Here is a 22,402-nt window from a genome sequence, read left to right as displayed (position 1 = left end):
AAATTCAGTATATCTAATAATACCAAAGAAGGAAATTACATATTAAAGGATAATTAAAAAAATTTAGCTCAAAATTTCACAGATTAATATTTAATGCATAAGCTTTTTTTTTTTTAAAAGTATACATTAAAAGTCTTTTTATTTTTTTCGTATCAATCCTCAATATAACTTTTTTATAGATGTACTTATAAAAGTAAAAATTATATATAATTAGAATGTTTTTTAAATAAATCCACTTCGACCTTTATACTCTAGACTTGGTTTTTTCTTTTATACTACTAATTACTTCATATTGTTTTTTTCTTTATTCCCCTTAGAAAAAAAATTTAAGAAAATAGTTTCATCGACATTATGATATATCACTTTAATATGACTAGACTATATTTTGAATTGTTCCTTTTCAGTTCCAAGGATAAATTATTTTACTATTTGATTAGATTTATTTTCATTGCTTCATTATATGTGAAATTTACATATGTATCATCTTCTATTATCCAATTTTCTAAATCTTTTCTCAAACAGTCTTCCCATATATAATTATGAATTTCCATGCTTTTACTGCTTTCCGAAGCGCTACTGTTAGTTTCAATTAAATTTTTTAATATCTGTGATTTTTCATATGAATTTCCTTCTATTTTCCATTTATTTATGGAACTATCTAAATATAATTCATTATTTTCTATATTCTCTTCTTTTTTGCATTCTTCTAATATCTTTATAAATACGAATATACACAATTTTTCTAATATTTTTCTTTTTAAATATTTATATAAATCTTCATAGCATTCTTTAATATCCAGTTCTTCTATATTTATTAGTGATAGACCATAGTTATTTCCTAGAGCTTCAATTATATCTGAAATATTCTGGAGTTTTTCATCTTTACCTTTAAACCAATCCTTTTCCAAATATTGTTCTATAATATAACGATTTTTTGATATCCACTGCTTCCATAAATCTTTTTCTCTTTCGAGATATGGAATTTTGTAAATTTCATCTAAAAGGTTTGAGTTTAATTCTTCACTCTTTTTTATAAAAAGTTCTTTTTTCCATTCATTTTTCAAATTATTGAACCATTCTTCCCTTGTTAATTTATCAGATATGTTTCTGTGTTCTTCTAACCATTTATTCCATAAAATTTTTTGTTTTTCAATATCATTTCTATTTTGAACATTTTCCATTAGTTCATCATCTGTTAAATTATGATAAGTTTTATATTCTTCTTTTTTGAAATGTTCTAGGCATATATCTAAAAATTCGTCTTTGTTAAATTCCCACTCATCATTTCTGATTTTTTTTAATACTTCCATATGCACTTCTATAATAGTTTTTGATCCCTCCTTTTTTCTCTTTAATTCTTCTGTATTTTTTATCACGTCACTTTCATGAATTTTTATTTTTTTTATGATTTCCTTATCATCATATATTTGATGTTCCAAATGATCATGTGATGAAAATTCACTTTTTCTGTCAAAATATGAAGGTACCCTTATTTTCAGAAATTTCACTTGTTTTCTTTTTATCTTTTTCTTTTTTTTATGTAGCCCTACTAAAGCGCACTACAACATAAAAAAAAATTGAATCATAAAATAATTTATTACAGCAGTCAAATGGTAATCATATTTTTAATATTTAAACATTATTTTACTTTAATAAAAATGGAAATGACAATAATAATTACAAAACCCATAAAAATGGATGATATATGTTCCATATGGGGATATCCTAGTTTATTTTTAACTGCATTTTGAAAATGGGCGTTATTTATTGTATTTATTTCAAAAATAGAAAAATAAGTAGCATTAATTTACCTTCAATTTCAGGAAGTTCGGAAGAATCAACAAATGGGGAATTCGTAATTAATTGTGATGAATTTCCAAAAGCAGCACGACTATCTTCAGCTTTTCCTGAAACTTGAACTTTTGGAGAAGGTGCCGTATCTCCTTGTAAACTTAGATCTCCAGTTTCAGGACCTTCAAGAATTTGTGATTTTTCATCTGATACAGATTGTAAATCTTTAGGTTGGTTAGTTGTTATTTCCATAGATGAAGGCTCAGATAGAGGCGTTGTTTGGTATTGCGATTGTTCTTCACCTGTAGATACCGGTTCAACTTCAGTTTCTACTTTTCGTAGAATTTCAACTACCTTATCCGATTGATCTTGAAATTCAGATGGACTTTCCGATACAGTTTGAACTTTTTCTGAACCTTTTGCATGTTCTTCAGGTTGCAGTTGACCATTTTCTGGGGGTTCCAAGATTGAGCATTTAGGAAATATATTAAATGTTTCAGGATTCAGTAAGTCATTTATTGGATTACGAAAAGAGATATTTGCATTATTAATTTTTGAATTTCTTTCAATAAAGCTTTTCTTTTCCTTAAAATATTCCTCTCTATTTTTAATCCACTCATTATATTCCTTACATGTACTTTTACATTTAGCATCATTATTACAAATATATGAATCCTCTTGGTTCTTTCCGAAAGCTTTCAGCTTTCTCTCCGTTCTTATTTTTTGTTCATAGAAATCATCTGCATCATATTTTAATTTTAAAAGTTCTTTATCATTATCTTTTAATATTACAGGGCATCCTCCATACTTTTTTAGACCTTCATATTTAGGTTTTAGCCAATTTATTAGTGCTCTTTCCCAATTATTTTGGCTAAAATGTTGTGGTGCAGTCTTTTCCTTAATTATATAATCAGCTAAATTTAAGCAGTTGTTTCTAAATTCATTTTTATTTTTCACCTGTTTTAAGGTATCAGTTCTAGTTTTTGCTTCTTTAAGAATCTTTTTAAATTTAGCCTCCTTAAGGTAATATACTGATCCCATACCTAGTCCAGTCAGATCCTAAACACAAAAGAAATTTTAGAGATTATTTATGTTTTAATTTTTACGTAAGTTTTTTTGTCCCTTTTTCCTATAACCAGTAAACTAACATATAAATTTAGAAATATTTAAAACCACTAAAATTTAACCATTTCTTAATTCCACTAATTATTACTACGGATTGTTGTAAATAAGCATCTGAAAGAAAAATACAATTATCCATCTTTTTATTTTTTAATGCTGTAATTTTAAGTTAATATATAATAGCAGAGAATATAAAATTATCAATTACATAAGAAAATACATGAGAACTAAAAAAAAATTAAAATAATAATTAGTTTATATTATAATCTCCTATTACCCGAAAACTATATATCACAAGAGGAGATATATCCTAACCACATTTCGGTGTTAAATCACTGTTAAGAATATGTATTTATGTAAAATTCATGTTCTCTTTATAATTCAAAATGCAAATAGATAACAACAAAAAATTAAGTATTAGTAACTTAATAAGTTACATGAAATTCATGTGTAAAATTTTCATTAATATGTGTATTGAGTCCTTTTTTATATGATTTTTGTTTTTATTAATACAGTTACATACATAAAAATATTACTATCCCTAATAATGTAATTAATACTTTTTAATCTTTTGATTTCCTGAAAATAAGTAATCTATAAATTAAATAATTAATAACAGTGATAGTAGGTTTCTTCTTTATTATACCTTATATGTTGTCTATGTTTAAGATATATAATTATGTAGTTATAATTATTTTGTTAGCTGTTTTTTATATTTAGTATGACGTATACAAAAATAAAAATTAATAATATATAAATTATACTAAATTGTTGATTTAGTTCAAGTTGATTATCATTTAATTGTAATTATGACATTTAATAATATATATGTCGACTACATAAATATTGATAATTTATTATATATATTATTTTAGTGAATAGTTTTAATGTGCTATAATTTATAATATATATATGTTTTTCTGAATATGCTTAGAGTACCACTATTTGATAGTAATAATCCCATTCGGACTAAATTTTAATAAAAAGTATATTTAAGTATATTAATGAAAAATATTTTGAATCTTATTCATCATATGAAATATTATTACGATATACTTATAAAAAAATTAATTTTACTAACTCGTTAAACAAAAATATAATTGATTAGAACATTGTTATAAAAAATAATAATATATGAATTTTGTATAAATAGAATATTATATTAAATTAAATAAAAGAAAAATATTGAAGGTTTACAATTATTATTTTTTAATTATTTATAGACATATTCGAATAATAGGTTAAAAAATTGCCTTTTTTTTCTATATTTGTTCAACATTTAATAATTATATGAAAATATCCCACTAAGTCCATTAATAAATATTGTCTTACTAGGAAATATATAAAAGCTCTTTTATTGTTTTTATATACCTTTTAAGTAATGAATTATTAAATGAAAATACAGAATATTCATTCGTATTATCAACTACATATGTTATTCTATTATAATGTAAATATATTATTTATAGTTTTGATATATAATTTAAAACACTTGAAAAAGAGATAATGAATATAGAGAAAATTAAAAAAAAAAAAAAAAAAATTTATATTAATTGATAATTAATTTTTTGTCAAAAATTGCTTAACAAAAACAGTTAAGTTATAATATTCATGTTCAATCAATATATTAATTAGTGGTTCCATGTATTTTTTAATTTTTTAAATTTATTTTTATGCCATTTTTATTTTTTTTGTTTTACGCATTTTTTTTAAAATAAATTTCTTAATAATTATATACAGGATAATAAATGTAAAAATTAATTATCATGTTTTAAGGCATTTTTTATCTAAATTGTTGTATTTTAATATATCGCTTATATGATAAACTTATATTAGTGGCTTAATATGCGCTAATATAAATGAAAATACAATTTTCTCAAAAATTTGAAAGGTTATATAAAGAGATACATAAAATTAGTTTTCATATATTACATAACAATATTATTATATTTTATTTTTACTATTTCATAAGTATATAAAATAAATATTTTTCTTTGTTAAGGTATTTCTGATGACTTCTTTTTTATATGATAACAATTATTGCTTGATTCTTCAGTTTATACATAACATTTAATTTAAATTAATGAAATATTAATGAATACTCATAAGAATTTTTGAATATTCCTTCAAAATATTATGATTATTTTATTTACTTAAAAAATATTATTTAACATTAAAATGTATATGTTTACATGTAAATTTATCACAGAAATTACACTAATAAGATCTCAATATATTTATCCATATAATTATCGCAGGTTACATATTAAAATATAAATAAAAGGAAAATCTAATTTAACATTATGTAGTTACCCGTAAATAACATATACTAATTTGACTATACTTATTATGTATAAGTGTTCATTGTAATAACTGGGGTATACATTACTATAAAAAGGGACCAAGTATTTAAATTTTCTCTTCACACCACTTTATATTAGTGTTTATAATTATCAATATATTCAACTAGTGAATGTATTTTTATGGAATAATTATATTAAAAAATATAATAAAAATATTTATTTTATGATAAATATATTTTAATGTAATATATAACTTTTTACTTATATAACTGAACATACAATAGCAAGATACCATAGAATAAGCTTGCCTTTATATATCATTTTACTAATAATTGCAATCATTTATTTTTATATAGATTAACATAATAAAATATATGTAATGTTATTGTTAAATTTTAATTATTTCCATTTAACTCTATTTTATTATATATAATCGTTCTATTTATAATTTAGCATGCCTTTCTATGGTTATGCTACTGATATTTCAAAATATGATTTCCATATTTTATAGCATTTTTGACAATTTAATTAAAATGATTCGTAAAGTATTATTTATATATTATTAATATGTTCAAATATGGGATAAACCTATTATAACTAGTTTTTGATAATATAATGAATATTCTATTTTCATACCATACTTAAAGGTAAAGATATGCATATTTATTTATTGAATTTTCTTTGAACATATATATTATACGGATGTACTTTTCATCATAAATACTAAATATTTTAACTGTGTTAATTGTGAGCAATAAAATTAATGGTGTTTATGTAATTAATATTTACATATTTTTATTATGTTATAATGTCTCCTTCACAAAATACAAATTTATGTAAAATAATTATTCTTTAACATTTAACTATTTTTATCTTGTTAAACATTTCTATCAACATAGTTCTATATGAGTATTTCATAGTTCCCTTGGTATAATGCTCACTTTTGTATTATTTTTTATACATAATTATTATAAAAAAATTTATTTAAACTTTTTTTCTTTTTTTATATTTTTTTAATAAATATTTCAGTTAACATGTTCATAACTTTTATCCATGCATAATGATATATATAAATGAAAATTTATCAGTAATAATTTTGTATCGTAAGATAGGCTATTGAACAACTTCTGTAATCCGAATATATATAAACTTTTCAAAACGATTTATAAGCATTTAGAAATTCTCTTAATCTGAATATTTCGATATATATTTATTTTGTCTTAATGAAAACAAATAAAAAAACCCATAGTAATAAACCAGAATTAAAAAAATTACATATTTGTAAATACAACACTTAACAGTAATATCGTATGATAATATTTTACAAGACTGCATTTATATTCTCTCAATTTTAAGTGGAATAATTTATATTTATAATACAAACAAATTATATGAAAAATGTTCCAATAATCATTTATCTTATTTGTTCAAAATAAAGAGATGTACTGATATTCATTAATATCGTAAGATGCTTATTTTTGTGATTTTTACCACCTAAGTGAAGGTTTTACAATACATAGGATTCGTTGATATTTAATTCATTCATATATATTATTGAAAATTTAAAAAATCGGTACATTTTTTAAAATTGTTATATGATTTTTACGCGTATCGTATTTAAACGCAGAGTTTTAAAATTTCATACAGATATTTTTTCCCCCTTGTAAAACATAACTATTATATAATTAATATAAAAACATTAATATATTTCATAATATATGCAAGAAATTTATATATTAACTGAAGATATGGAACTTTTTAAAAATAGTAAAACATAAAATTTTTATGTTAAATTATAAAAATTATCAAAGTTTTTATTTTTGTTAAAAGACAAAAACGTTGGCATCGTTAAATACATTATAATTGTAAAAACACAAACCATATATTACATTCAGTAAGAACTAAATATTTAAATTAACACTTTGTTTTTTGCAGATAATTTAATATATACATAGAATAAATAATGTAAAAAATTGTGAACTTTTATGTTTAATATTATTTTATATTTAAGCATATTTTATTAGTATGTATTATATATTAATTATATTGTTTATTATATATAAAAAAGATATAATTAGAAAAGTATACAACCTTTATTTAGACATGCATATAAGAACAAAATACACTTATAGTACATGTCCTTATTAATGAGAAAATAAATACATTACAAAAAAATAATGTACTTTTATATTATTTCCTAATTTATAAAAGGAATAAATATTTTAGATAAATAAATATATATATTTTTTAAAAAAAAAAAAGGATCAAAAAACCATTAAAAATGAAAAATAATTAAAAAAATGAAAAAGGCTATTTATAATCAAATGTTTAGCAGATTTTTTTTATATGATATACTTATTTTCTATATTATATTTAATAAGATATATACGGATTATTATAAATTTTAAAAATGTGTTTACTTATAATTTATATAAAAATATTTAATGAAAATAAAAACTTTATAAGGATAAATTGTATGAAAAAATAAGAGGAAATAAGAACTTTTGTAAATGCTTCATACCAATAATGTATACGTAAACATATAGTAAATCTATAAATGTATGTTGCTGTTAATTTAAAAGAATTTGTTTTTAATACTGCTTTTTATTTACTTTAAAGAATAATATTTTATAAAGTGTAAAATTATATAATATATTATTCCATTTGATTAAAATGATTTTTTTTAATTTTATATTGACAAAATGATTCTGAGATTTAAAACAAATAATGAACATAATATTTGGTTATAATGCGTTTTAAATAATAATGACATGTTTAACAAATTCTAATTTATATATTTATGTCCATTTATTATCCTACGCCTTTAAAATACGCTTCAATCATTATGTGCTATTAAAAGAATAAATAAAAAATAATATATTGTTCCTAATGTAATAAATAGAACAGTTCTTAAAATATGTGTGCTAGTAGATTATATTGCTATTATTTCTTATTTGTTATGTACAAATTATATGCTGTATATAAATTTCAAATATACTTCACATAAAAATAATTCTACATATTAAACTTAATTAAAAATTATTATTATTATTATTATTATTATCAAAAATAATGATATAAAAATTAAAAATCACTGTTTATTTAAATTCATAATATATATATTTTATAGATTAAGTAGATTATTACAAATATTGTTCTCCATGTGAGTAATATTATATTAAAAAATGAATATATTTAGATAGTAAATCATGCAACTACTATGAGCAATGAAACTCATAATGTTTTATGTACTATTCTTCATTTATTATTATTATATTTTTAAAATGATTAATATTTTATTTAGAATTAACAAGTTTTTCCAAAATATTATGTTTATAAATTTATAATTATTAACCGAAAAGCATCAATAAAATATAATTTTCCTCTCTTAAAATGTTCAACAATGCATTATATATATTCTCTACGTTATATATTCTATATAATCTCTCTATATACCAATATTAAGAAATCATATGTATATTTTTTTTTGAAAATTTTTTTTAAAAAATCGTTTAATTACATTACTATTTTAAATAATTATTTCATATATTTTTAATATTTATAGATGAAGTGAAATTATATTTTTCCAATGAAAATTAGTTCTTTATAAATAACAATAAGATAAAGTTTTTATAATACATTTTAAAAGTTATTTTTCTTTATCTGTGTTATAAAATAAATTATTTACATTTTTTATGTTTTTATGAAAAAATAAAATACAAAAAGAAAAAAATAATAATAAATAAGTAATCTATCCTTTTTTATTAGAATTATATTATGTTACCGTTAATTTTTTCGTTACTGAATATATTACTTTATTAAATAGAGTCATGTTCAGATAAAAAATGAATCTGCTCTTTTTAAAAAAAATATCCACCTTCTTACTTTAAATTAGTCACATTACTTTTATAATGATATACTACGGAAACATTACTAAAGGAAATTCACAATATTCATTCTTTTAGAATCTTATTTTTATTAATACTCTTTTTCATCATAAAATTATCTGTTCTTTTAAATAATAAATATGCACATTCTATATTTAAAGTAATTATAATAAATGTTTGGACAACTACAAACTTGGCACAAAATTGAAAACAATATCGTACAGTTTACTGGAAAAATATTAACAGGTGAATGTTTCAAATATTGAAATATTAAAACAAGAGTTACAATATAATTTAGTGGATCAATAAAAAGAATTTATACAATAATGAGAAGGGGTACAATTCAAAAAATAAACTATCAAATGAATGGACATTGAATAAAATAGAAAGATGTGAACAATTCAGTAGTAAATCCCACATACGTACTAAAGAGATTCGTATTTAAAAAAAAATATTCAACAGAGTAAATTATACAAAAGGAATTAGGTATATTATTAATGCAGATTAAAGGAATTTAAGGTTAAAAGTATATAATAAATACGATTTACTATGTATTTTACATGTTTCCCTTTGATTAAGTAGAATATTATTATATGTCTTATAAGGCAAGATTATTTTTTCGCCACTTTTTTATTTGATAGATGTAAATTTAATTCGTACTGCAGTAATTAGTACTAATCTTAGAATTAACATCTATAGTTTTACCAACTTTTATATATATCTTCTAGAAACATGTAAAATATGATAAGTTAATACATATAAAAAAGTAAAACTTATAATGCTAAATATAACCTTTACTCACAGTAATTTTTTCAACAATTAAAATATGTAACATTCTATGTGATATAAAGAATAAAAAAACAAAATCCAAATTTGTTTATATTTCATAAATTAATCCTTATATCATAAGCCTTTTTTACTCTTATAAGTAAAAATATACAAATATAATTTTTTTTTTAATTTTAATATTTTAATTATTTTCACTTTGAATTTTAGTGTATTATTTTAACACACATAATATTATGATTCATGTATAAGTATCTGCATGTACATAAACAGTTATGAAAAATACCTATATACAGGTTATAATGGATATATAAAGCACAATTTATATTATTTTACTGATATAAAATGTAAATTAATATTTGTTACTACAGAAAATAGTATTCTATTTATTTTTAACATATTACAATCTTAAATGATTATTTGTTGATGTAATTATAGAAATGTTTCATATGTTTTAAACTAAAAATATTTGTGTCTTGTTTAGTGTATGACAAACCAAATTGAATGTTTTTTACAATATATATATATAATTTTTTTTTTTTTTACATATAAAATTTATAAAATAAATAATGGATTACATGAATGTTATTATACTATATTTAATTTTACTTAAAATAAAAATTCGTTTTATTAGACCTAACAAAAATTTTTAAAAAAGTGAACCAGTGAAAATATATAAATTACGTCATAATATATAATGTCAAATAATTTATTTAATTACTTCTTATTTATTTTTTTACGTTGTCTTTCTATTATTATAAAATAATTCTTTTAATTAATAAATAAAGTGTTATATAGGGAACAAAAAGATATATAATGATTATGACATAAATAGTATTAGAAAAAATATAAGCATCATTTTTCTTTATTTTAACATTTTTATTATGTATTCTACAGTAATGTACTTAATAATAATATTACATATTCCACAATAACATACATTACAATATCTCCTTGACATTGATTTCAGTTTCACATATATAACATAGAATATTATATTTATTTTTTTTTTCTAAACGTTTAAGAACGTATACCCTAGATAATATTTATGTATGCTAAAAGAAATGTTTTTTTTCAAATTTAAATTGGCTATGTTATTCATGTTTGTCCTACATTTTTTCAGTATAATACTAAATCATACACTTTTTAATAGGTGAATTAATTTTCATTTTTCTTTTTTTTCGTTTCTTTAGATTCACCCCAAATAAATAAAATGTAATATTATATGCACAACGAATGCGTAAAGTAAGTTTCGGATGTGATATATTAATTTGTAAAAATAAATATCAATAAAAAGCTAAATTTAAATGAAAAATATGTCATTGTAGAAAAAACTTATACATTACAATACAAATATTTTTCAATTTTGTGAATAACTACAGTTTATAAGTTTATGATAACATAATTTTATAAACTCATTAGTAGTAATAGCATAGTTTAAAAGACATAATTAATTTATATTAAATATTCATAGAGAAGTGATTCTTAATGAAACGCTAGGAAAATATAATTTTTAGTGAAAATATATATGATGTACTAACGTTTAATTATCAAAAAAAATATTGATATAAAAAGTCATTTACCCTTAAATAACATTAATATATAACCAATTATAAAAAACGTAAACTATTATTATAAAACAGAATTACGAAGAAATAACTATTACGAGTTATATTATATATACTAGAAGTCAAAAAATATTAAGGGGATAGTTTCATTATATATATGAATTAGTAAATATATATACATAAATAAGTACGTATATATATATATTGTTTGTATATGATATATACATGTACTCTGGAAAAAATTAATTATTTCAGTAAAATAAGAATATAACTTACAAATTTTTCATTTTTATGAATACTCATAATTAATTAATTTAAGTTACCATAGATATTTTTAATAAATACGCAAATGAAAGATAATATAGTAAAATATAAATACTCCTAAAAATAACAAACACAGTTACATGGAAATTTAGAAAATATTAATTAAATAGAATATTATAAGTTTGTATAATTTGTACTTTAATTATACTTTATAAGATATATTATGAACTATTGAGGAACCCTGTTGTATTCTTTATAAAACTAAAAATTCGTAATTATTTACGAAAAAGTATGAATATTCAAATAATAAAAATACTTAAAGACCACGAATAATTACCTTTCAAAATATGTTTATAATTATATATATAGTTGCATATACTATGTACTTATGGTATAATAAAGGAAAAAAATAGTTGTATTATATCACGGTTTTATGGTAACTTGAATTATATAGCATATTAAATATTTTAAGGCTTCATTTTATTTTATTTCATGAAATTAATTATTTTTTAAAAAAGCAATTTTCCTGCAAACAAATGTATCATTTTATTATTCTATAATTAAAATAATACATTTAATATATAATATTTTTACAGTTATCTCGTCATTACGTGTTACAAATGGTAAGATATAAAAATCATCCACTGTAAATATTTCTACATAAAAAGAAATATTTGTTGAAGTATCAAACTTATTTAATTTATTCCACTTGCATAAACGTTATAATTTATTATATGTATTGGAGTAATATCTATTTATATATCAATAGCAAAAGCATGTAGCTTTCTATCCAATATAAAGTTTTCATGAAAAAAAAATAATATAAATAAATTCCCGTAATTTTATTATATATTATTTTAAGTATTATACTTTCAGATTTTTTAAGAATATTATTTATCTTGTAAATTATTTTATTTTAAAATTTTTTTAAAATTAATATAATTACAATAAGTATTTTTTTCTATATTACTTTTATATTTATATATATTTTTTAATATTAGTATTCTCAATATATTTGCAAATTTAATTACTTTTAACAAAAAAAAAAAAAAAATTATAAATAAATAAACAAATTTTTATTAATTAAAATTAACTCTTTCGTAATAAAAAAAAAATTAAGTATTTTTTTAAATTATAATAGAATTATAATATTCTGTTATAACTTGATACAAAAGTGTGAAATATTTTATTTTATTAGAATATTTAAAAATATAAAAATTTTATAAGTAAATTCAAACATAAAATTAGACTTTTGAAATAGTAGTACAAATATTTTCCACATATTCTTGGTATATAACACATGAAAATTCTTATTTTTCTTATAAAAAAAAAAATTAGCTCTTTTTTCCTTTTTTTATTTTCAGTAATATCCTTGCTATTATAAGCCAAAAAATTATTTATGCTTTACAACGACATTATTCAAAAAGTATAATGCGTTCTCAGAAATAAATTAATTATCAGAAAACAAAAGAAAATTTGTACAGATCATATATCTTATGTAAGTGCTAATGTACATATTTAATCGACATATTATTTTTTAGTTTAAATATAAAATAAATATATTAAGAACAAAAGAGATTATTTTTTTTTATTTTTTATTATAAAAAGTACTAATTAAACGAGATTTATAATTATTTGCTTGACAATTAAAATATATATATATAAAGGTTACTAATAAAAATTCTTTACCGTAACGCATTCTATTTAATGTTGATTTTTTTTATAAATAACATTAAAGTAAATATTCATTAAAACATTTTTAAAATTATCATTTCTTTTTTATATTGTGTATTTCTATATTATTTTTGAAATTTAATACTTTTTAAAAATAAAATATAATAAAATTGTAATACAAATAATATTATTCTATTAAGTCCTTGTAAAAATACAAGGAATTTATTATTAACTTGAATATATTATTACATTAAATAATTCAAATATTAATGGAACAATGAAGTCTTTTATTTTAATTAAAATTTTCACATATTCCAATTTTATTTGGATATGTTCTTATTTTAATTGTGTGGTACAATAATAATATCTCATATAAGTTCCTTTATATTTTTTCTTTTTTCATATAATATAAATATAATATATGTTTATACATACAACAAAATATTTTCGTTGTGAATAAATAGATATGTCACCATGTAACCAATAAAAATAATACATTTTCTTTGTAGCGTACTTCCCAAAAATCATTAGATAATAAGAATTATACAGATAGTATATTAGATATAAGTAGTGATATATTTAAATTAGTAAATGATAAGGAAAGTAAAAATGCAGAATTAAATATTATGCTATTTGAAAATGGACATAATGATTCAGAAAATTGTAAAAATAATATTCAATCAATATATTACGAAAAACAACAATCATTAAATGAAGATGATAATAGTAAAACAGAAAATTATGGAAAGAATGAATCTAAGAATAAAAACAATTTAACAGAAACATCCAACAAATTATTCAAGAAATGGATATGTGCTATATGTAAACCGTTCAGAACGATAGATAATGTATTTGAAAAACGACTATATAAGGTATTCAGTCATATATATAATTACAGGCAATGTAAAGATCCTACACAAAAAAAAAGTTTAAAACGTTCAGCATATAAGTATATTGCCTTAATATTTGTTATACCAGGAATGCTTTCAATTATTGGATTTATATCATTTTTTTTATCGTTCTCTTTTGTTGGCAATAAATTATATTTAGCATTATGGGGACAGAATTATGAGAACGGGGGTGAAACCTTAATAAAATTTATGCAAAATTATGGGGGTACAGATATATTTTTGTTAGTTATATTATTAAGTATTTTTATCCTTGTTTATATACTAGTAAAATTTATAAAATATTCAATTAAATTAGGAAGGAATGAAGTTAAATCATAATAATAATATATGCATTTCTTTCAGAAAAAACATGCTTCAGTTAACCAATAAAAACATACGTTATACTTAATGAAAATATATAATTAAAAAAGTTCCTTGATACAATATAAATTTTATTAACATATATAGATAATAAAAAAATAAATATTGATACAAAATGATAAAAAGATATGTATTTAATATTAATAAATGTTTACGATATCATATATTTGTTTTTGTATTAGTATGTATACTTTTGATCTAATTTATTATTACATTTTAGTATATATATATATATTTTTTTTTTTTTTCTTTCTTTCTTTCTTTTTTTTTTGTTTTCCATTAAATTGTGTTATTGATATTTATTAATTTTTGTAATTAACATATACGCTTTATATATATAAATTATGTATTTATATGATTTAGGCAAATTTTTATTATAAAATACATATTATAAATTTAATATATAAAATTACATTTGATGCAACTTATGTAGTACAATAGTTTTTATTATTAACAAATGTATTTTACATTTTTTTTATTATTTTTTTTTAATATTAGACTGCAAAAACTGCTATATATATATATATATAAATAATTAAACTTTTATTAAGCACAACTAAAATAAATATATTAATTCATGAAGTAGCATAATTAAGTATATATACATATTTATATATGTGTTCTAGTTTTTACACTTCACTACAAATACATTAGATTTTAGTGTTACTTAAAGGAAGAATATTAATAAATAGAGAGTATGTTGAATACTATTAATTCTTTTATCTTTTTAAAGCTTAAGGTTTGTATTAATAAAAAGATATAATAAAGAAATATTTTTTTTATAGGTAGTGCATAAAAACATGATATATTTTTTACTTGTTATAACAGTTTTAATAAAATATTTTAGAAAATATGCAATATATTTTTAAACAAGTTTTAATTAAAAATTGTTATGCATATGTTGTCCCATGCAACAGTTTTCCCAATAATTTTTATTTATTAAATTTTATTTTTTGCAGACTGAAATAACTTATTTAATCTAATATTAATATATGTTTTAAATATGTCGTTTACACTTTAAAAAATATTTTTTAGAAAGTTAAATAACACATGTATACTTTTTATTTGTAAAAGTATAATAAAACCTATGTAAAATTAAACTAACATATACAGACATTATTGTATTTGGAGAGTTCAGATATGGCTAATGCGCGTTTTAGAAAATTAATTATTATTATTTTGTTTTATTTCTTTTTTTCTTCTCCTTTTATTAATTTGTGAATGTTAAGGCTTGAATGATTAATAGTGTAATATCCTATTAATATTTGCATTTACACATTTCCAACTAACATGGATATTTAGTTATAATTATGTTAATTCAATATAAAATACAACAATATTCACATTAAATGTTTTCAATTATAATATCAAAATGATATGGGAACATGTAATTTACTTTTTATGTAAGGTGAAGTCTGCATTCTTTTCATCATAAATACACCAATATATAGCACTTGAGATATAGCCATTTGTAAGGGAAACACCATAATTAACTATTAAATTTATAAACATATATATTTTTCACAATGTTATAATTATAGCATTTAAAATATTTATTCTTTTACATTATAAAAATTTAATTCTTCAAAAAGAAAAAAAATTAATTACTTTTATAAATTATTAATATTACATAAATGAAAACATTATGACATTATCACATCACAGATCAATAAATACACTAATACGTCCTTAGTAATAATACATATATTTTAAATATATATTTATTAATGAAATATATGATTATATTTTAGATTATCAGTTTATTTTATATTATATATCTTAACAAAATATTACATATTTCTTTTGCATTTCGTACTAATATGTATACTTCTTATTTATAAAAAACATAATGTTACTAATATATAGAATTCATATATAAAAATATATAGATAATTTATAAATATAATTATAAGTTATTACTTATTCACATAAAAGAGGAATAATAATAAGGCGAACAGTTATAACTTGTTGATAATATTTAATATCATTAATTTATATAATATAGTAAATTATTATTATTAACTAATAGAATGCTAATTACAACGCTATTACTGATTAAATAAAATGTACCAAATTGAATATATCTTATTAATAAAAATACAAATTCCTAGTAATATATAAAAAGTGACAAATATTGAATCTATATAATTCCTTTAATTATGAAATATTTTATTGAATTTATCCCTTTCCCTAGAGATAACGCTTATAGAAAAAAGCAAAAGGAGATAATTTACCCTATATTAATTAATCCTTTTTGCATAAGTATATTATTTAAATTTTTATATATAATACTTTTATTTTTAAATTTTTATAGTGCATTATATAATATAATATCTATATAAGGAATTGTTTTTAACAATTTTATTAGCCACTATGCATTAATAATATATAAAATAAGTAAAAAATTTTGTGAACATCTAAATAATAATTAAGGTATTATGTATAATAAAACATAAATTACAATGTATTATTACTCATATTAGGAACAAGCACTATAACAAATTAATGAAATAAACAAGGAGACAACTAGCTAAAGTATAAAACAAGGCACTCATATATTTCCATCCTTTTAACAAAATTACTGCTAATTTTTTATTACTTATGTCTCATATGAAATATTAAAAATTCTTAATTAGATGACATTTTTTTCATATAACGAACCGACTGTCAAACAAAATTGCGAATTAAGTCATTTAGTTAAAAAATATAAAAGAATAATCAATTTAAATATATAAATAATAAATCTCATAACAATAATTAAGGTAATTCTCTTAACTATTATACGATTTGTCAAAATTATTATCACTCATTATTATATTTTAAGTATTGTTTTTATCTATTATTTCAGATATAGCTAAAATTAATGCTAAATAAGATCATATACCAAGTAATTCAAACGCAATTTTAACATATTATTATGAAAAATTAATTGATATAGAAAAATTACATTATAAAAAACTACACATTTATTTTTTTTTTACTATGGCTTTATACATATCAATCTTTTTGAACAGTTTATATCTAGGGTTAAACTTTACATACAAACAAAATTAACCGTTACGTATAAGAACATATAATTGAAAAATTACATTTTAAACTATATTTATTTCTCTGCCTTAATGTTAGTTATCTAAATGATATAATGATATGTCACATTTTCTTTCACATACTATATTTTCAGTAATTATTCTTATATGAAATGTTGAGATATAATACCTTAAAACATAACAAGATTAAGAATTGTGTAATCTTAATAAGACTTAAAAGAAAAATATAATATCTTAAAAAGAAAAAAATAAAATAATAAAGCTATATATTTTATTATAGATACTTAATATATGAATATGTTATTATTTTTTTATTTATAACATAAGTATATTGTTGCTATACGTATCATACTTAGGGTCACAGAAAATCATGTAAAAGAACTAAGAATTTCCTCTTAAAAAATATTTTTATTAAGCAAAAATTATTATGAAATTATTTTTTATACTAAAAATATTTTAAAGTTTGTTATTCATTTTTTCTCAAAAAAATTATTCTAATTAATTAGTAAAGCATATATATAAGAATTCTACTTAGAAAATTCACATAATGAGTTTAATTTTAAAATTTAATAATGTTATATCATTGAAAAAAAATATATATATATGGAAATAAAGACAAAATATAATCAAATACATAATAAACTACAAATTTATTGAAACAAATAGTCAAAATATAACTTTAATAAAATAACAAAAACAAAGACACATAAGCGATATCCGACATATATAAAAAAAAAAAAATCAGTGATTTTAAAATTTACATTTTTCTATATTTATATCAAACTAATTATATAAACAGAGAAAAAATATGTAAATGATCTATACTCATTAGGAGATATAAAAATAATCTTAAAAAAACTTTTTCGATAAACGTTAAAAAAATATAATGCAAGTATAATGTACATAATAAATATTTCTCTTACTCTTAAATACATAAAATTCCATATATATTAATATAAATTCATTCAGTTAAAATATTTACAAGGATAAATCTTAAATATAATTTTAACAAAAGTTTAGAAGGATTTTTACACATATTTGGACTTGATATTATTAAAACAAATTTTTTTTTTTTTAAATTAATATACATAATTAAGCATTAATAATATATTGAATATAATTCTAAATCACTTAAAAACAATGGATACACGATAATCCTTTGTAACTTGTATTTTCTTGTTAAAATTGGAATTAACGCCTTAGGGATATTTTTAGTTTATAGGTTGTATATATCATCTAATTTTTTGTACATTATTCGATCATTATCCGATAGCTTTAATATTCTAATTTCGTATATTCTATATAATTTCTTTAAATTTTTATGTGATAATAATACTGTACTTTTTCTTCTTGGTTTTTCTTTTTTCATTTGACATGGGTCTCCTAGTTCTTCAAATTATGTTTTAAGATAATTAACATATTTTAATGAATTAGACAATTTTTTATTATTTCCTTGTAATTTTTCTTTTAAAAGTAATCCTATTTGTTTGGAATTTAAATCAATTTCTCCATTTAATAATGTGCTTACTTTTATATCTAATGTATTATTTAGGTTGATTTTCTTAATTCATGATTTACCATACTTGTTTGTCTAAAAATAAAGTAAATATTTAATATTTAAAATAAATATACGTATTTTCTAATAAATAAAATATTAATTTTAAAATGAAAATTCAACATTATAAAAAATGTATAGAATTTATTGAATATAATAGTTATTCTACCTCATAGAAATATGGACATGTCCATATTAATACGGAAAAAGAAAAAAATTTTTAAAAAATAAAGAATTTATTCTTTTGTACTATTATGTTGAATTTATATATAAATTCTAAACCTTTTTTGATAAAAGAATTTTTTTCTATATAGTTTTTTTGATAATAATCAATAGGATAAATGCTATAACTTTTGCTTATTCTTTTCTTTTTCTTCAAAATTTAAAACTTTTTAGATTTCTTTAATTAATGTTAATAATAGTAACAATTCATTTATAAAAAGTGAAAAAATGAGTTAAATAAAAATATTATACTAACCTTTCTATGTAAAAATATTATAAATTGAAATAATATAAATTGAATCAATTTTAAAAAACCATTAAAAAATATTTAATTATTATGTAATAATTGTAAATGTACATGGTGTTAATAATTAATTACAGAAAATTTGTTTATATTTATGTATTCTCTATTCATATTAATAAATTGATTTCTTAATTTTTTTACAATAAAAATGTATAAATATAGTAACTTTACATGACATAATTATATATATAATAACATTTTTTAAAATATATCATTTAAAATTTCTCTGTTATAATTAAAATACCTAAAAGTATTTTGAATTCAACTAAAATTATATACATGAGATATTTTTTAAAATAATGTGCTATAAGCATAATAATTAGAACACAATATATAAATAATAATAGTAATTTAATAAAATTTAATTTATGCCCATGTGACATATATGTATTAATATTACTGTATATATCTAACAAAATTGTTTATTGAACTGTTAAGGATAAAATATATATTTAATTTTACATTTATTTTTATATTATATAAGATAAAATATTGTTATATATTTTTAAGTAATTTAAAACATTAATTTCTTATGTGAACGATGGTTAATGCTCCTTTAATATTACTTCAATATTTTTAATAAAACATTATATGAAATAATATTAAAAATGAAAATTTGAAGAATAGCAAATATTTTTATAAAAATATTGCAATGATTATAAAAAATTAATTTAAAACATAATAAAAAAATAAATAAATAAAATTGATTACATATATTTAATTATAAAAGGTATGTTACATAAATAATATAATTGTACATAATTTTTGTATTGTTAATATTATATTGTAAAAATTTGTTCAAAAACATGTAACATATTTTAGAGAAATTAAATCTAAGTTTTATATAAACTTCTCCATAATAAAAATGTTCATTTATAAAAAATAATTAATGAATGTCTTACTTTCTCCTGTAAAATTATATTTATAGAAATAAAATAAAATAAAGTAAAATAATTTTTTTAATAATTATTTTATATAAATAATAAATATATTTGTGCTTGTATTTCATAAATATATTATTTCAAAGAATTATTGGTTCCGTTTATTTAAAATTTTTTAAATTTAGTGTAATGTTTTTGTCTTGTTTCTATTCCCACCGTTACTTTTTATTTTAACCTACACATCAAACTATTACATTTTAAAAATATATATCTTAATAAACATATACCTTGAATTATATATATATATATATATATATAATTGATCTTGCATTGTATTAACATATATTAAAATTGTATTTGAATGTATTAGTTAAATATATGATAAACATTATATATAAGGAACATATAATAGTAGGTGATTATATTACAACTTAAAGAAAAATATGATTTTCTCGAATATATGTAAGCACTATGAAAGGAATGTATAATAACTGATTTCAAAAATATATATGACAATATTTATCTTTTTTATCTTTTTTTTTTTACTGCAATATATACGTTATAGATACTTCTGGATACAATGAAGTTTTGTCCTATAGATAATTATTGGAATTTGATATTTAGTACTATATTCCATAATTATATTCAACTTGTTTGAGCAATTATAATATAATGTATATATATTATCAAAATTATCTGAGTTCTTGCAGTAAAACTTTTAATTTGTATTAATGATACGGAAGTATAATTAAGGAAAAAATATAATACAGAAAGAAAAAAAAATCTTTTAAATTCAGATAAAAATTGTTATTATCTCAAAAATGTTATCATTCATAAATGTGATTTATGAAAAATTGTGTGCAAGGAGTTTTTAATAAAAATTACTTCAATATTATTTTCATTTAATGAATATGATCATTGTATTTACTTTTACTATGCATTAACGTTATCATCATATTATATATTTTTTTTTTTATTAAAAAAATTTAAAAAGTACACATAAAAAAAAAAAATAAGTTAAATAACTTCGAAAGAAAGTTTAAATTTAATATGATGAAAAAGTAAAAAAACAATCAGATGAATGTATGTATATTTGAAAAAAATTAAAATATAAGTCCTTAATGATAATGAGATGAACTGACATAAAATATATTTATTATATTTTAATTAATTGAACCTAGGGCAATAATTACGAAATGTAACACTTATATTATTTAATTTATATATATATTTTAGGATATTTTATTTATATTATTCTAATTCGTATTGATTATACTAACAATCCATATTTTAAACAAATATCTATTATATAAAATAAACAATTCTAGGTATTTTGAAGACACATTTTTCTTGTTAAAATTTATAATTTTTTTTTACATGAAACATTTCACATACAACATAATGATAGTTTAACATTTTAATACTATAAATACCCTTAATATATTATTAAATGTTTTCAACAAAAAAATTCAAAATAAAATTCTTCCTAATTATTATATATAAAATAAAATGAGTAAAAAAATATATATATTTTTTAATGTATTATATATATTTAACTTATGTATATAATATATATAATATTGATATGAGATTTATTTGTCATTACATTTAATTATATTGCATATGACATGATAATAGTATTACTTTTGGAGTTATATCTTTCACATATGATTCCTTATATTCCCATATTGATAATTAAAATCTAATTCATTTTATATTATTAAATT

The 22,402-nt window shown here is 18.7% G+C and overlaps 2 protein-coding genes and 2 pseudogenes across 2 annotated transcripts, besides 2 other annotated features; 2 read left to right on the top strand and 2 right to left on the bottom strand.

The window, feature by feature from the left end:
- Window positions 1-425: 425 nt before the first annotated feature.
- PmUG01_01032700 (STP1 protein) lies at window positions 426-2,981 on the bottom strand (the record flags this gene model as incomplete). The annotated part of the gene is made up of 3 exons (XM_029008559.1): window positions 426-1,549; window positions 1,812-2,850; window positions 2,979-2,981. The coding sequence occupies 3 exons, from the start codon at window positions 2,979-2,981 to the stop codon at window positions 426-428; spliced, it is 2,166 nt and encodes a 721-aa protein (XP_028860107.1).
- Window positions 2,982-9,286: 6,305 nt separating this feature from the next.
- Window positions 9,287-9,892, top strand: PmUG01_01032600 (annotated as a pseudogene).
- Window positions 9,287-9,892: a sequence feature (Plasmodium exported protein, unknown function, pseudogene).
- Window positions 9,893-13,672: 3,780 nt separating this feature from the next.
- Window positions 13,673-14,624, top strand: PmUG01_01032500 (Plasmodium exported protein, unknown function; the record flags this gene model as incomplete). The annotated part of the gene is made up of 2 exons (XM_029008558.1): window positions 13,673-13,747; window positions 13,905-14,624. The coding sequence occupies 2 exons, from the start codon at window positions 13,673-13,675 to the stop codon at window positions 14,622-14,624; spliced, it is 795 nt and encodes a 264-aa protein (XP_028860106.1).
- A 4,188-nt stretch (window positions 14,625-18,812) lies between these two features.
- PmUG01_01032450 lies at window positions 18,813-19,462 on the bottom strand (annotated as a pseudogene).
- Window positions 18,813-19,462: a sequence feature (Plasmodium exported protein, unknown function, pseudogene).
- Window positions 19,463-22,402: the final 2,940 nt, after the last annotated feature.

The sequence above is a fragment of the Plasmodium malariae genome, assembly GCF_900090045.1.
Source record: "Plasmodium malariae genome assembly, chromosome: 1".
In the NCBI taxonomy this organism is placed as follows: Eukaryota; Apicomplexa; class Aconoidasida; order Haemosporida; family Plasmodiidae; genus Plasmodium; species Plasmodium malariae.
The sequence above is the reverse complement of the archived record's forward strand: the minus strand, read 5'-3'. Positions and strand labels throughout refer to the sequence as shown.